General features: G+C 48.4%; 1 protein-coding gene across 1 annotated transcript in view; it reads right to left on the bottom strand.

Annotated features, from left to right (window-relative positions):
- LOC137655744 (elongin-C) overlaps nucleotides 1-17,781 on the bottom strand; it is a 50,963-nt gene that overhangs the window by 14,779 nt on the left and 18,403 nt on the right. Inside the window, exon 2 of the mRNA XM_068389807.1 lies at nucleotides 4,769-4,988. Coding sequence (XP_068245908.1) covers nucleotides 4,769-4,977 — 209 coding nt within the window. The 5' untranslated portion in view covers nucleotides 4,978-4,988. The remainder of the gene's footprint in view (nucleotides 1-4,768; nucleotides 4,989-17,781) is intronic.

Genomic DNA, 17,781 nt, shown 5'->3' with positions numbered 1-17,781 from the left:
GATTGAGAGCGAGGAGATTTTGATGGTATCTCTCTATGTGTGGCTGTCTGGATAGATCGTTCCGACAAGGTAACGCTCTGGGGGTGTCTACTAGCCACTCCATCACTTCTGTGATCCAAGGTCTCATGGGCCAAAACGGAGCTATCAGGGTCATGCGGGCGTTGTTCGACTCTCTGAACTTCTTCAAGACTCTGTCTAGGATCTTGAATGGGGGGAAGGCGTACATGTCTAGTCCTTCCCATGAGGAAGGCATCCACTGCCACTGCTTCATGGTCTGGGACTGGAGAGCAACAAACTGGTAACCTCTTTGTTCTCTGCGTCGCAAAGAGGTCTATTGATGGTTCTCCCCACAGATTCCAAAGCCTGCTGCACACCTCGTGATGTAAGGGCCACTCTGTCGTGAGAACCTGTCTTCCCCTGCTGAGAAGATCTGCTCTGACATTCTTCTCCCCTTCTATGAAGCGGGTTATCAGAGTTATATTTCTCGCATTTGCCCACAGTAGGAGATCTTTTGCTGCCTCATGAAGGGAATCCGAACGAGTGCCTCCCTATTTCTGATGTAGGCCAACGCTATGGTGTTGTCTGCGTTGACCTGAACTAACTTGTTCTGGACTTCCTCCTGGAAGTGCATTAGTGCTAGATGAATGGCCACTAGTTCCTTGACGTTTATATGCCCTTCCTTCTGATAATCTTCCCACAGACCCGAGATCTCGCCCCTCCCCAGTGTTGCACTACACCCCATGTCCGATGCGTCTGAATACAACACTAGGTCAGGGTTCTTCTGTTGAAGTTCGAGGCCTTCTAGGAGTTTGTTGGGGTCGTCCCACAAACCCAGCTGATTCCTGATTCCCAGAGGGATCGGATCCATTCCCTCACCGAGCAGGTCCTTCTGCCTATGAAGTGCTTCACCTTTCTTAAGCATTCCAGAATGTTTCGGGGCTGGAAAAGCCAGAAAAACCACTGACTGAATCCTCATCCCCAGGTAGATGATGTCTTGTGAAGGCGTCAGTTGTGATTTGGCCAGATTTACAACCAGACCTAGCTGTTGCGTCATGGACATTGTTACTCGTAGATCCTCCAGACACTTTTCTTGCGACCTGGCTCTGATTAGCCAGTCGTCCAGGTACATTGATATCCGTACCCCTTTCAGATGTAACCAGTGAGCCACGTTCGACACCACTTGAGTGAAAACGTAAGGAGCCGTGCTTAGTCCAAAACAAAGTGCTTTGAACTGATAAGTAGTTGCGTGGTGTACGAATCTCAGAAATTTTCTGTAGTTTGGGTGAATTGGGAAGTGAAAGTACGCGTCCTGCAGATCTATTGACACCATCCAGTCTCCTTGTCTGGTGCCTGCTAGGACTGACGCAGATGTCCCCATAGCAAACTTGACTTTGCTTACATACTTGTTTAGTGGACTTACGACCAGAACGGGTCTCCAACCCCCCCGAGTTCTTGGGAACCAGATAAAGTCTGTTGTAAAATCCCTCTGACGAGCGGTCCTCTACAGCTTCTATCGCTGCTTTTGACAGCATCTGGTTGACCTGCTCTTGAAGAGCTGCTGCCTTGCTCCCCAAGTTTGTAGCTGTCAACTCTAACAGCTCTGGCGAAAGAGGAGGCCTTCTTAGGCAGGGGATTTTGTAACCCTCCTTCAAGACATCGACTGTCCAGTCGTCCGCTCCCCTTTGGCTCCACTCTTGCCAGTAGTGGGATAACCTGGCTCCCACTTCTGTCTGGAGGTTGTAGAGCTCACTTTCTGGTTTTTGGTTGCTGCTTTGTGTAATTACGAGGTTGTCCTCCAGCAGCCATTCTCTGACTTCCTCTCGAAAGGGCTGGCGCATGGGAGGTGCTTCCTTCTCCTTCCTGGCTAAAAAGTTTGCCGGAAGAACTTTCTTCGCAGTCCTGGAAATAAGATCTTGCGTCGCTTGTTGCGCAAGAGCTGCCAACAAGTCCTTCACTACATCTGAAGGGAAGAGGTGATTATTTAAAGGAGCATACAAGAGCTCTGCTCTTTGAGCGAGTCAATCCTGACGACAGGAAAGAACACAGCATGGATCTCTTCTTAATAACCCCTGCCGTGAAAAGGGCTGTGAGTTCGACCGTCCCGTCCCTCACGGCTTTATCGAGACAGGAAATAAGGTGCATCTGCGTCTCGTTCTTTTCGTCTGTGACATCTGCGAGGGCTCCAAGAGTCCAGTCCATCAAGCTGAAGACCTCGATTGTTCTGAGGATACCCTTCAGCAAGTGATCCATCTCCGACGTGGACCACATAACCTTAGCCTTAGTCATGGCTGATCTACGCGAGGCGTCAACGAGTCTGGAAAAGTCCCCCTGGGAGGAGGCAGGAACTCCCCAGTCTTGTACCACACTGGATCTAGATGCCAATCTGGTAGGGGGGAAGGAAAAGGTTGTCCTTCCTTGTTCCTTTTTCTTGAGAATCCAATCGTTCAGAGTAGAAAAAGCCCTCTTGACCGATCTGGCTAACACTGACTTCTTGAAGGAGGAAGGTTTCTGGGGTCTACCCTTCAAAAACTATAAGGGCAGGCTCCGAGGTACAGACTGCTGAAAATCATCGGGATATAAGTCCGCCAAAACTGCAAGTAATCTTTAAAGATCAGCCGCATGAAGAGTTTCTTGCGTTTCCTCCTCTGAGATCTCCTCTAAAGGGTTAGCGATCTCCGATGTAGAACGAGTGGGAGAATCACACGCCTCGTCTTGCTTGCTTGCGTTCCGCATGCGTCCCACATGCCGCGAGGGGGCGTCACGCTCCTTGTCGCCTCCCGTAACGCGTCCAGATCGCTGCGAGGGAGCGTCCATGAGCGCTGCAGCTTGCCGCGAGTCCGCATCTTGCTGGCTGTTCGCGTCTCGCTCCAATCTTATTCTTTTCCTAGGACTGTTGACGTCCTTAGGTTCCTTCTTGCGAGCTTCCTCTGTTTGCGACTTGTAAACGTCAAACAGGGACGTAATGGAATGTTGAAGCTCTGACAGGCATGCTGCTTGCGGTGCGTCCTGCATGCGTCCAGCCTGCTGCGAGGGAGCGTCACGATCCTTGTCGCTTCCTGTAATGCGTCCAGGTCGCTGCAAGGGAGCGTCCACACTTTCGGAAACCCTAGCTGGGGTCTTCTGGCGAAGAAGAGGTGAAGTCCTTAACGACATCTCCCAATCCGGGGGTGGGGGAGAAGCGTGAACCGATGTAAAGTGCACGTCTTCTTCCTCTGACAAACTCTGCGTCCTACACCTCTGTTTAGGCGCGGACACGTCGTCGTCTTCCGACAGGAAGATTTCCGGAGAGGGTGGCTGGAACTTAACGCGGGACCTATGTCTCTTGAGAGGTCTCGATTGAAGAGGTTGTCGCCAACCGCATCTAGGTCTTGCGTCTTCCGACAAAGACGAACACTTCCTCATCTCGCCTTTCCTGCGGCGAGGGGGAGCGTCCTGGGATGCGTCAACAGGATCGCTCGAGGGGACGTCCGTTCGCTGTTCGTCTCTCACCTCCTTTAGCCTGTCGACTTTCCTTCTTCCAGGGGTTGGGGAGCAGGGAAGAGGTCCAAGGCTAGGAGCATGACAGACACGAACGGACGCACCCTCCACTGCACTATCACTATCCCCGAACTTGCGTTGCAAACCACGCACTGCCCCCCACATCACTTCCTTATCCGAAGTAAGGGATTGCACTTTCACTCCCAAGGCAGATATAGCAGCCATAATATCCTTCAAAGGAGGCTCACTTACCTCGGACTCCATAGGTGGGTCTGGTACTACAACCTTAGGATTAGGATCAGGAATATTAGTATTGTATTATGCAAGTTAGAAAGGACTTGACTATCCGAAGACCTATTAGACAGAACACTTGACGATCTAGCTCTCCTATGTCTGTCCTTTTCCAATCGCCTAACATAGCGATCATACTCTCTCCACTCTCTCTCAGATAAACTTTCACATTCATTACATCTGTCATTAAATGAACACTCATGCCCTCTGCAACTCTTACATATTGACTGGGGATCAAGAGCAGCCTTTGGAAGCCGAGTCTTGCACCCCTTAACACACCTTCTACTAACAGCCAGCCATTTTGAAAACTAGAAAAGCAGTTAAAACTAACTGTCCAAAATCGAAGAAACCAACAAAATCCTTCTTGTCCGAGCGAAAAGTAAATAGGGAAAATCCAAAATCAGCGAAAGCCATCAACAAAAAACTAAACAATGGGTACTTCACCAATTTGCAGACAAAGCAAACCCACAACGTAAAGCGAATTTCCGACGTGTTGCTGGAACGACGACAGGGAATTTCTGAGGACAAATGGGAATGGCTCCAGGTACCTGGATAGAGGGAGCACAGGTATGATCACCTGGCCACCTGTCGGCGATTGCCGCGAATTTTGAATTTCTGCAGTGCGCGCGACGAATAGGCGGGATTAAGCTATATATATATAACTACCAGGGAAGTTACATGTTTAAAAACAGCCAGTTAATGGTGCCAGGAGTAATTCTTATTCTCCAGCAGCTGAAAACCTGACTACTCAGTTTACTGGCTGTAGACGGGGTTTCCATACCACCAAATACTGACAACCCGTCATGAATCTCAACAGCTGAAGTTTTGTCAAGGTGAAAGCATACTCAATGAGAGTTTGTAGTCTTGTAGGAACAAACATGTACTGTTCAAATTTCACTAATGACATGCACAAACGTAATAATTTCACAAATGACATGCACTATAAGTAAAGAGCTACATTAGTTCATGTTTTACAACAAAATAAAAGTACATCACTTACGGAATTTCTCTAAAGTTTACTTCATTAGTTTCATTTTCTGAAAACTGCCCTGGACCAGACAACATGGCCTTGATAGTTCCTGAGGTTAAGGCATGATCTCTCTTGACTATGAATTCATGTCCATCTGATGAAATAAGTTTAACATACATTGCATCTGGACCTTCACAACCGCCATACACACGCTCTTCATCCTTGTTGTCATCACCCATCGTGAAGTAATCTTATTAAAAAGAAAAATTTACAAACATTAATTGGCTGAGAAGTTAGTCAGTTACTGTATATGGTATCTTGAGATTCCTGGATACTGTAATGTACCATTACATCAAATCAGAATTTCACCTCAATCTTTTCCTTAAGTACTTAAAAAAATTACATATGAATAACTATCAAACTAGCATTAAATTGACCCTTGAGATTCCAAAGATGTCAAAAGATGTAATTATACTAATAATGAAGATTAAAATGTATTTTGAAAAAATTGAAGGTCGAATATTGCCTAAATTTTGTGATGAACAAGGCAGTGGGAAAAGATTACATTCAATGGGTTGATAGTAGGTACCTGGTATATTTTGATCAATCAGATGATTCTGTGTTGCTGAGAAGTGTGCAAGATTTGCAATCACAAATATGACAAATTTGTAACACAAATATGACAAATTTGTATATAATTTGTATTTTTCCTAACGATAAAAACCTCAAGTTATTTATCAGGGGTAATACTTACGGCGAAGCTGAAGGGACGAGCCATTATAATTTAGTGAGGGTTAACTACCCATTCTGCTAGTTAGCGGGAGTAGAGAGGTAGCTTGCTACCACTCCCACTCACACACCTGTGATTTAGCTCACTTTGATTGGAGGTAGAACTTCAAGGGGAATAGGGCTGGCGAGTAAATTTGTATAAATAGCTAGAGGTTTGTATCATTAGGAAAAATGACAAATTCGTAGATAATTTGTATTTTTCCTAACTATACAAGCTTTAGCTATTTTTTTACGGGTATTACTTTCGGCGTAGCTGCAATGACGAGCCGTTAAAGTTTAGCAAGGGTTAACTACCCACACCGCTAGTTAGTAGGGGAGGGTAGCTTGCTACCGGCCCGCCCTCACACACCTGTGATTGAGCTCACTTTGCTTGGAGGTAGGACTTCATGGGGATAGGGCTGGCAGGCAAGTTTGTATAAATAGCTCGTTTGTATTGTTGGGAAAAATACAAATTAACTACGAATTTGTCATTTGTTCCGTAACTGGAATACAAACCACGCTATTTATTAGGGGTGACTTGCCAATTAGAAAGGGTGGATCTCCTTGTCAATCTAGCTTTTGGCTTTACCCGGGGCCTCCTTATCCGAGTGTGTCAGTACTCAAAAATAAGGAGTCCCTGTACCTCGGTAAAACCTTGCTACGCAAAGTCCGCGGCCTACGCAAGCTGTGTGTTGAGGTATATAGAAGTGTGACCGTCCAGGTAAAGTTATTCAGAGTCTTTACAAGGAAAAACTGTGTAACCAAGACTTTCCCAATACCATCTCGCCAGGGTATAGGGGACGCAACAGCATTAGCCTTAATACTAGGTACACAAAGGAGCATGGTTTACCTGCAGTGGTTTGAGGTCAGCTGTGCAGAGAACCCAGGATGCTGCGTTCCCCAAGAGAGGGGAGGATGAAGAAAAGAATAAGAGCCAGTCAAACCTTTTTATTCACACAGACTAAAACCAGGTAACAATGCCCACAACCTTCTGCTACTTGTCCAATAAGGAGCTTGAGGTCTTAAACCAGCTGTTGTGCAGCCACCCCAAGACCGATAGAGAACGTATAAAGTCTCCTGTGGGTCACATCTTGCAGGTAGTGGGATGTGAATGTGGTCTGACGATTCCAAACCCCAGCTTGAAGAACCTGCGTCACTGAGAACTTTCTCTTGAGCTCTGGGGTGATGTGATATAGGAGGGTCTGGATTCAATGCATGGTCTATGACCTTGCAAATCCATGCTAAGATGGCATTCTTGGTGACCCTCCTCTTGGTCCTTCCTGTGCTGACAAATAATGCAGGCACCCGAGGACGGGCTGCGGCTGTTCTTTTAAGGCACAGCCTCAAACTCCTCACTGGGCAGAGTAAGAGATGGTCTGGGTCATCTGTTACAGAACGAAGACTGGAAATATGGAAGAAGTCAAATCGTGGATCCACTACTCCCGGGTTTTGAGTCTTAGCAATAAGCTCAGGGACAAAGCTGAACGTTACCTCTGCCCATCCCCTTGAATGGGCGACGTAGTATGAGAAACCACGAAGTTCACCGACTCGTTTAGCCGAAGCCTAAGCTAGCAGGAACACCATCTTCCAAGTCAGGTGGTGATCTGTTGCCTGGCGTAATGGTTCATTGGGAGGTCTCTTAAGAGACCCAAGAATTCGAACCACATTCCATGGGGTAGGTCTCACTTGAGACTGAGGACAGTAAGTTCATAACTCCGTATGAGTAAGGAAAGTTCTAGTGATGAAGAAATGTCCATTCCTTTCAGTCTAAAGGCGAGGCTTAAGGCTGAGCGATAGCCTTTTACTGCCGAGACTGACAGGCGGATTTCTTCACGCAAATACACGAGAAACTTCGCTATTGCTGGAATAGTGGCATCGAGGAGAGATACCCCTTCCACGACACCAACCACAGAAGACTTTCCACTTTGCCTAGTAGACTGCTGCCGATGACTTTCGCAGGTGTCCAGACATCCTAATTGCAACTTGTTGCAAAAATCCTCTCTGAGAGAGGAGATGCTGGATAGTCTCCAGACGTGAAGTTGTAGCAAAGCTACAGCTTTGTGGAAAATGTTGGCATGTGGTTGTTTGAGTAGATTGTGTCATGGAGGGAGTTCTCTTGGGGCCTCCGTTAGGAGTTGCAAAAGGTCCGGAAACCATTCTGCGTGATGCCATAGCGGAGCTTTGAGGGTCATTGAAAGATTGACTGATGTTTAGGCCTTGTTGAGTACCCTCCTCATCACACAGAACAGGGAAAAGGCGTAAACGTCAATGTTGTCCCACCGTTGTTGGAATGATCTTGTCAGAGAGCCTTGGGGTCTGGGACTGGGGAACAATACAACGGGAGCCTGAAGTTCAGGGCCGTTGCGAAGAGGTCCACTGTCGGAGAACCCCACAAAGTTAGGACTTTGTTGGCTACTAGATGATCCAAAGACCACTCAGTAATCACTATTTGAGATGCTCTGCTCAGGTTGTCGGCGAGCACATTCCTTTTGCCAGGAATGAAGCGTGCCGATAGTTGTATGGAGTGGATCTCGGCCCATCTCAGTACCTCTACTGCTACATGGGATAGGTGCTGCGAAAAAGTACCTCCTTGCTTGTTGATGTAAGCCACTACTGTGGTGGTGTCGCTCATCACCACCACAGAGTGGCCCGTCAGGAATTGTTGGAACTGTTGAAGGGCCAGAAAGACGGCCTTCATCTCTAGGAGATTTATGTGGAAGTACTCTCCTGACCAGAGTCAGAGCAGCACGTGGGCCCCCACCCTTTCTTTGAAGCGTCTGAGAACAGCATCAAATCCGGGGGGAGGACGAGAAGATCCACTCCCTTTCATACATTCTCGTCTGCCACCCACCACTCGAGGTCCGTCAGTTCCGCTGATCCCATGGGGATTCGGATATCCGGGTGATCGCGAGTCTGATTCCAACGGGACTTGAGTCGCCACTGGAGGGATCTCATCCTGAGGCAACTATTAGGAACTAGACAGGCCAGTGATGAAAGGTGACCGAGAAGACGTAACCACATTTGGGCTGGAAGTTCTTCTCTGAGAAAAGGTCTTCCACCTGTCTGAGCAACTTTGTAGGCATCACCCCCACTGGTGGAGACGCATGGGGAGTGCCTATCCTAGCGTTTGCAGCCTCGGCTGCTCCCTCTAGGATTTTCCGCCCCCTGGAGGACTTTTTGCCTTTCTTGTCCTTGACAGCAAAGGGCTTATTAGACACCACTGTCTTCGTTGCTGTTTTCGTCGTTATGGTCTTGGTTGGACGGGACTGCTGAGGTGCTGGAGGTTTATAGGGCTTGGATGTTAAAGCCCTATGGAGGAGGGAGTCCTAATGAGACTTCCTCCACCTCTCAGCAGCAAGTAACACGTCCTTAGGCTCAAACAGATGGGCTCCCTCTAGAGAGGAATGTCTGAGCCTAATTATCTCGACGTTTCAAGATGGTGTTTGCCCACAAGTTCGAAACTTGGTGGGTAAGAAACTTGATCGTGCGAGTGTCTGAGAGAAAGGAGGTCTCCATTGCCTTCCTGGTACGCTCCTTGGAGAAATCCTCGGTTCGTACCAGGATTCCCTGCATCGCATACTTTGTGGCCTTTTCCTGGTTAAGGACTTCGGCCGTCAAGAAAGAAACCTGCCGCCTGGAGAGTCGCTCAAGAGAGATCCCCTTGGTTAGCTCTTCCAGAGAGTGGTGAAGAGGAAGGCTCCAGAATCTCAAAGTACTTCCTCTGTTATACACAAGGAGGTGGGAGGAGCTTGTTAATAGAGCCGGAACGGTTGGAGGAGGGAAACTCGGAGAGCTGTTGGGCGATCTTAGCCCCGACACTCTTCAACCCCTGAGACCAGGGCAGGGCTGCACTGGTCTTTGAAGGTTTCTGGGTGCTGAAGACACGGTCCAAGACCGTGTCCTTGCCCTCCCGAGGGATATCTCCGAGTCGGAAAACCCGTCGAGAACCCTAAGAGTCAGGACCTACCAGAATGCATGTTCTGACTCTTGTTGCTCTCCTTCTGATATAGGACTTGCAGCGAAGTCGCCATTTTCCAACCCCAAGAGCTCTTCTCGGGGTGGGTCGCGGACATCCCTCGAGAGGCTGGCTGTCTCTGTCTTTGTAGTCCTGGCAGAGGACTTTGGCATGGTTTTGGAGTCTTTGAACTCCAACATCGAAGGCCTGGATGGTGTGTCCCTCCTGATCTCTGACTGTGGGGAACTCTCAACGTGAAGGGAAGTTTCCTCGATGGTGGAATGGAGGAGGGCCTTTCCTCACGCGACTCCCTTGGTAAAGGGGAGGTGGGAGAGTATCCCTGGGAAAATACCAGAGGGACTAGCCTTGATGGCCTGATAGGAGTCAGTTTCACCCTTGAGGAAGTGACCACGTCGGAAACTCCTCTTTTCCTCTTCAATGGGGTAGAGGAAGCCATGGTTCCGTGTCGTGAGTCTAGAGCAATAGACTGCTCTGACGAGCGGCCAGACAGGGCAGGATTGAATGAATGTGTTACGGCTCTGACTAGGACACTGAACCAAGGCTGCTGACTGACCGAAGCACTGTCAGACAGATCCCCTGAAGGGAAAGGGACCGAAGGTTCCCTACGAGGAGTTACCGTAATAGGCGGGTCCGCCTTAGAAGAAGGCAATTTCGGGATCCTGAACCCCTCTGCTGGTGCCTGTTTCTCTTTTCCCGAAGGGTGCGCCAAAATACGTTTGCGGGGAGGGGAATGAGGCGATGGTGTCGTGGCCGGATGTAATTCCTGTGTATGTGCCTGTTGGCGCGCAGGTGATAGCTGGCGAATGGGCGAGCACAGGCTTGCGCACGAGAATGAGTGGTGGCACACGCGTACAGGCGATTGCCGGATGCGCATGTCCTGGTGCGTGCGCGCGGGAAAGACCTGGCACACAGGAGAGTGCTGGTGCTTAAGATAGCGCTGGATTACGTGCGTGCACGCAGGAGCGATTTGATGAGCAGGAGAGCGCCGGCGTGCAGGTGAGTGTTGGTGCGCACGAGAGCGCTGGCGCATAGGAGATTGTGGACGCGTAGGCGCAGGAGACCATGGGCACGTAGGCACAGGAAAGCGCTGGCGCATAGAGACCGTGGGCGCGCGGGAGAGCGCTGGCATATGTTGTAGCTGCCGTCTATGAGGGTGAGCAGGTGAAGGCTGTGACGACGTAGCAGAAGAGTCGAAGAGGCGTCTCTTCACTGATGGTAAAGGGAGACCTCTACAGCGAAGTGGAGGGCGAGCCTTCCGACGAAGGTGCCCTCTAGGGGACGTTGGATAAGCAAGCTGACCGTACACCGCAGTTCTCCGAAGAGGAGTCTCTATGAGTGAACTCCCCCAAGGGGAAGAAACACTTGCAGGAGAAACAGACGGACTTAGTTTCCCCCTCGAAGAATGTTCAGGAACGGGGGAAACTAAGTCGGCAGCAACCGCTGGAGAGTCTAGAGGGGCAGAGGAGTCGTATGAGATCAAGGGTTACACCTCTGACACCATAACGTCGACAAGGGCCAGATGACGGCGACGATGACTTCTGAACAGTAGCACCCTTGTGGATGATCTGCAGCAATGCGAACTTGGAGGGCGGACCTGAGATCCCCAAGGACGACCAAACCTATAACAAAGGGGTTAGTAACAAGGCCTCACCCAGGGGGAGAGGTGAGGCCACTTCGCTAGGGGAAGCAACACCATCTCTCGAGGACTGGGGTTGGCCGACATTAACTTGGTCTACGCAACTACTCGACGGTCTCTCGTAAGAGGCCAAACGAGTCAGAGCTTCGGAGGAGGGTCGGGAGACGGAAGAGGAGGCCTTGGGTTTTCCTCCCTTCGAAGGAGAAATATTCCACTTTTCTTCCCCCATCGCACAAACCTTTCCCACTGGGTGGAAGACCACTCCCTACACTCATTACACTTATTATCACGATTACACCGTTGACCTCTGTAGATAGGATAAAGGGTGTGAGGATCTGTCTCCACTGCCGACATAAATGTTCCACAAGGCCGGCCGGTGAGTCCAGGGCAGGTGCGCATGGTAGCAAAAGTCAACTTCACAAACATATACTAGAAAAATGACAAACTTATAACAGAGTTTGTATTTTTCCTAACATACAAACCCGAATTCTTTACTATAGGAGATATTCTAGCGCGAGCTGGAAAATACGGCAGAAAAACTTTAACAAGGTCGTTAACAACTGGACAGGTAATTACCCACCTGACAGTGGTGGGGGACCGCCGGTCGGTAGGTGCTGTTTACCTTCAATCGGATTCTAGTTAGGACTATCATAGGGGGGCGGTGATGGAGGGAAGATTTGTGTAAAAAATTCGGGTTTGTATGTTAGGAAAAATACAAACTCTGTTATAAGGTTGTCATTTGTTCCTACACAAAATTCAAACCCTCATTCTTTACTATAGGAGACTTAGTCTTGAGGCCAGAGTGGCCAAGGAGTTCCCTATCTTTAGGGAAGATAGTCCTCAGATTAGACTCTTTTGAAGCAACAATCTTCCGTTATCTTCTTTCTTTGTAGATCCCCAGAATCTCAGTACGACTGTAGGTTTGCAACTTCATGGAAACAAATGCTTCAGGATGAAGTGGGTCAGGAACATTTGACTCGGACCCCTTCAGACTTGGGATTCCCCCGACCTTGCCAAGGGGAAACCTCGTGTGGGGGAGGAGACGAAGAAGATCGATGGATGTCCTCCTAAAAACCTAGTGTAACCCAGAATCCTCAACCAATGGTTACTGTCCCCTGAAACGGCATAAGGTAGTAACAGCATCTGTTGACCTGTCACAATAGGCTCTATAAACAGGATGTCTAGAGACCTATGTGTCACGTCGCTCAAATAGTGAGCAGTGAATGTAGATTGGCGTTTCCAGACCCCAACACTTAAGACTTGGGAGACTGAGAAAGAGAGGCAGCCACTCCTCTAACTTGATGGGCTCTGGGTCTCCAAGAAAAGACCTCGCAATAACTTTCTTGAAAGAGATGGGGTTGCGAGAGATCCTCTTCTTTACCCTGTTGGTACAAGGAAGAAATGACGGAGATGTTGTCTGAAAAGTCTGGTGCGCCTCAGATAGTAACGACTGGATTGCATCCTGTGTTACCTATTGAGAGTGGAAATTCTCGAAATCTCCCATTGGTAGATGAAGGATTATGAGTCTAGCCACCAAGCCCGGTAAAAAGTTGCGAGACACTTGCCCCCTCCCCCCCCCCATCTCTTAGAATGGGTGACGTAAGACAGACCATGTAGCTAACTGACCCTTTTAGCGGAGGCCAGAGGTATGAGGAAGACGGTCTTAAGGTTCAGAGAGTACAGTAGTCTGAGGCCCTTAAGGGCATATAGGCCAGACTCTTCGGCGAACATTAGACACGTCTTAAGGAGATGGTCTAATCTCAAGTGGGAGGCAAGATCACTCCAACATCGAAACAACCAAGGTGATGTCTACTGAGGCGGAGAGGTCAACCCCTTCTCCGTCTACAGATGAGGCTCAAGGCTGCGCGACAGCCCTAAATCCCCGAGACTGAGAGAAGCTTTCCTCACTGAGGTACAAAAGGAAGTCTGGGAACTACTGATCCTTCCTTTTGAGGATCCAATTGCTTCACATTGTCGCTGTTGTAGCGGTTAAGAAGTCCATTGTCTTAGTCCTAGCAGTTAGGACTTCTTGTAGGGTCTGCCTAGAGTTTTGGTTTGACAAGTCCTCGTGGCTCGCAAGGCAGCCGACTGTATCAGACCACTGTCAAGCCAGAAGGGACATTGAAATCGCTTCCCTTGCCGAGGCTTCTGTGACTGAGAAGAGCCTGGAAGAGTTGAGTGTCTCTTCGAGGATTAGTCTGGTGTGAGCCTCGCCGTGAGGGGATCTAAGATCAGAGGAGAAGGTTGACGTCTCTGAGCTTGGAGAACAGACCAGGTTTAAAGGTCGCTCAAGAAAGGCAGAGGCGAGGGACAGTGACATTGCACTAGCTGTTAGGACAATGTCCTAGAGACTGACCATATATGGTCAACGATCAAGCCTCCTCTCCATCCCAGCTAGGACCAGGGAAGGCCAGGCAGAGGCTGCTGAAGACTCAGCAGATAGATCTACAGGCTCCCCCCAACCTTAGCTTACAAGGATGGTAAGGTTGTAGGCACTGAAGGCTCTAACGAGTCTGGGCGGGACTCGAACCCCAGACTGTCAATACATAGCCTGTCTAAGGCTGGAGAGTCAAAGGGTCAAGGAGACAGATGCAAATCGCCGAGGCATGAGGTACAGTGAACCCTCGTTTATCGCGGTAGATAGGTTCCAGTCGCGGCCGCGATAGGTGAAAATCCGCGAAGTAGTGACACCATATTTACCTATTTATTCAACATGTATATTCAGACTTTTAAAACCTTCCCTTGTACGTAGTACTGTTAACAAACTACCCTTTAATGTATAGAACACTTAATGCTTGTACTACAGTACCCTAAACTAAAACAGGCACAAATATTAAAGGTGATTTTATATCATGCATTTCCTAAACATGCTAAAAAGCACGATAAAAAAGGGCAACCAATGTTTTGTTTACATTTATCTCTGATCATAATGTAGAAACAAACTGGAGGTAGAGCTTTGCTTATTACCCAGACATATTTCCCATACTTTTCCCTTAGAACTACATCACATCTTCCTACTTTAGATATATATATATATATATATATATATATATATATATATATATATATATATATATATATGTGTGTGTGTGTATATATATATATATATATTTATATGTATACACATATACATACCTACATATATACATAAATACATGCATACATATATATATATATATATATATATATATATATATATATATATATATATATATATATATATATATTACTGTATATATATGGGTTATGGAAAAAATCCGCGAAGTGGTGAATCCGCGATGGTCGAACCGCGAAGTAGCGAGGGTTCACTGTATAACACATAGTTCTTAGAGTCCTTTAATAGGAGGATTCTAAGTCCCTCGACGGCAGCACTCACGAGGAATCCTCAGGCTGCAATAATTCCTCGCGTGTTATTACAGGAAAAAGTGGAGACGCAAGCAGCAGACAAACCTTACATCTTATCCCTCGGATCTTTCTTATCGAAAGGGGAAGAATGGTAGAAGTTGGAGTGTCTGGAGGTAATGGCGAAGACCGCAGACGAGAGTCGGAAGGCTCTGTCATAAGAGTAAACTCTTAAAGACGATGATCGCGTGCATAGCGCTAATTGCGCGCATGCACGGACACTCTGTGCTAATTGTTAAGAGAGCCCGACTACTCCGTATAACTGAAACTCGAAGGTTCCAAGTCGTGTGAACTCGAAAGTCCAACGCGATAGAGGCCCGAAGGCCTCCTAAGGTCATGAGAACCCGTAGGATAAACATGACGAAAGTTTAAAGACTCCCGATCACGCCCGGTGAAAGGGTGATCGTCAAGAGACCCCGAGGGATCAACGTGAGGGGAACCAGTAGGATCAAAAAGATGTCTCCTACCCGCACGAGGGGGAGAACGTCAGGGATGAAAATAACTCCTCCGCAGGGTAGATTTGTTCTCCCGAAGGAGAATGTCGCCCAATACAAGGCTCTCGCTCCGCCCCTGGAGGAGAACCAAAAAGCGTAAGAGGGAGGAGCGTAGATCAGTAAACTCCTACAAGTTTCTTCTCGTGATTGGTAGGAGGGTTCTCCCTAAGGAGATCGCCTAAAACAAGCTTTTTCCCTGCCCTATGGGGAAAAGCGTAGGCGTATTAACTTTTCTCTCTCAACGAGGGAAAAGTCTTCCCGATGGAAGGATTGCCAAAGGCAAGATTTCTCCCCTCTCTATGGGGAAAAGCATAGGTTTAATAATTTCTCTCTCGCAAACGAGGGAGAACTCCTCCCGAAGGAGGATATCGCCTAAGGCAAACTTTCTCCCAGATCTATGGGAAAAAAGCATAGGCGTAATAATCTCTCTCGCGGACGAGGGAGAAGTTCTCCTGAAGGAGGATGTCGCTTAAGACTAAGTTTTCTCCTAGTTCTAGGGAAAAAATGTAGGCGTAAAAATCTCCCTCTCGTGAACGAGAAAGGAGTCCTCCCGAAGGGGGGACTTGGCCTAAGACAAGCTTTCTCCCTATTCATGGGGAAAAAAGCATAGACTTAATAATCTCTCTCGCGAACGAGAGAGAAGTTCTCCCGAAGGAGAACATTGCCTAAGACAAGCTTTCCCCCAGTGCTATGGAAAAAAGCGAAGGCGTAATAATCTCTCTCTCGCGAACGAGAGAGAAGTTCTCCCGAAGGAGAACATTGCCTAAGACAAGCTTTCCCCCCAGTTCTATGGGGAAAAAAGCGAAGGCGTAACAATCTCTCTCTCGCGAACGAGAGAGAAGATCTTCTGAAGGAGGGCATTGCCTAAGGCAAGTTTTCTCCCAATTTTACGGAAAAAACGTAGGCATAAAAATCTCCTCTCGTGGACGAGAGAGATGTCCTCCCGATGAAGGACATCGCCTGAGCCAAGCATACTCCCAGGGAGAAGTTCCCCCCGAAGGAGGCATAAGCCGTAGACTTGCTTTTCCCCAGCTCCAGGGGATAAAGCAGTGTCTTCGGGGACGAGATAGCAGAGGTAAAACTCATTGAGCTGTTCGCAACTCCTTACAAAGGAGGGAAGGTTGCTGACTGTCTGAAGTGGGGAAGCTTTCTCTCGGAAGGGGGATGGATCTTTCACGCAGTCCAATTCCGAGGAAGGTTATCACTCCCTCGTAAGGGAAGGATCTCTAATCCCTGGAGGCAAACCTCCTGTCAGCAATCTAAGTTTCCCAATAAGTTGATCAAGTTGCAGGTTGACAAAGAGTGTTACCTCGAAACATCGGCAGCTCATGAGCTGCCACATGAAGCGCAGGATAACGAACAGAGCGGTCGAAGCCCTCGGCATCGCGTTCTACGTCGCTGCTATCTTGGTGTTTTGTTTTAGCCTCTCTAACACGTTTCCCTTTTCCCTTCTGCTCTCAACCGAAGAGAAAAAGGGGCGAACCCCTGCATCTTCTTTCGAGGTTTCCGAGAGACTCTAAATCCTTAACTCATTAGGGAGCAAAGGAATAGGGAGGTTGTCCTGTCTGAAAGACGGGAGCGAGGGATTGACCGCGCGAGTGTATGATCGGAGATTTGCGTGTGTAGCACTAATTGTGTGCGAACACATGCGTGACTGGGGTCTGAAGACTCTGCCATAAGAGTAAAATTCCTGATTGTTATGGGCATACGCGAACACTCCACGTGACAAGAGTCCGAAGACTCTCTGATCTAAGAGTAACACTCTTGATGATTTGTGTCACGAGAGCCAGAAGGTTCAGCGTGATCGTGCGTGCCCCTAGAGGTTGTGTTGCAAGAACCCGAAGGTTCATTGTTAACGTGCGTGCCTCCAGAGTTTGTGTTGCAAGAACCTGAAGGGCTAGAGCAATGGGAAAACGGAAGTCTCCCTTGTCACAAGACACTGAAGTGTCAGCGAGACTAAATGCACGAAAACCCAAGGTTTTAGCAACTAGCTGTGAGAAAACGAAGGGATAGCGCACCGGGAAACCGAGGTTTCCTTGTCACGAGACCCCAAAGGGTCAGAGATCGAGAATTCAAAGGCGAGAGCGATCTCCCTGAAGATAAAAAGAAAAACAAGGAGAAGCGCTCTATCTGACTTTCTAGAGCGGACGGAAACCCTCAAACTAATATGCGAAGAAGAGGGTTCGAGGTTAGGACGTGCTTTGCCCTTGACCGCACTCCTGGTTTCTTAGATGATCCCTCGCACGACGACGACAGCGAGGCAGAACGATGACGAGAGGGATCGTTCTTCTCAGATTTGTGGCACGAGTGTATATAATCTCGAGGCAGGAAGTCTCGGGGAGAGAGAGAAGGCGAGAAAGAGCGAGAATGATAACGTCTCTTCCTATTTCGCCTGTCTCTTCGGTGAGAATATCTAGGTGAAGGCGTAAACGGCCGTGCGTGAGTGTTATCTGGAATCATACGCGTGCATGCGCGCATATCTTTGCGGATGTGGGAGAAGGCTGGTGCGCCGGTAAGTGCTGGCGTGTTGCAAAGCGCTAGCGCGTTGGTAAGCACTGGCGCTGCGGGAGAAGGCAGCATGGCTGCCTTGTCTGTCAAAAAACCTTCTAACAGTAGAAAGTTGACGCGCAGGTTTTACCTGTCGCGTAGGATGGTGTTGGGCGCATATGCGCACGTGCAGGCATAGGAGAGCACTGGCGCGCAGGAGAGTGCCATTGCGCAGAAGATTGGTGGCGCGCAAGAGTTTGTGCACAGGTGAGCGCATGAT

This window comes from Palaemon carinicauda, chromosome 16, assembly GCF_036898095.1.
Source record: "Palaemon carinicauda isolate YSFRI2023 chromosome 16, ASM3689809v2, whole genome shotgun sequence".
Classification (NCBI taxonomy): domain Eukaryota; kingdom Metazoa; phylum Arthropoda; class Malacostraca; order Decapoda; family Palaemonidae; genus Palaemon; species Palaemon carinicauda.
The sequence above is the reverse complement of the archived record's forward strand: the minus strand, read 5'-3'. Positions and strand labels throughout refer to the sequence as shown.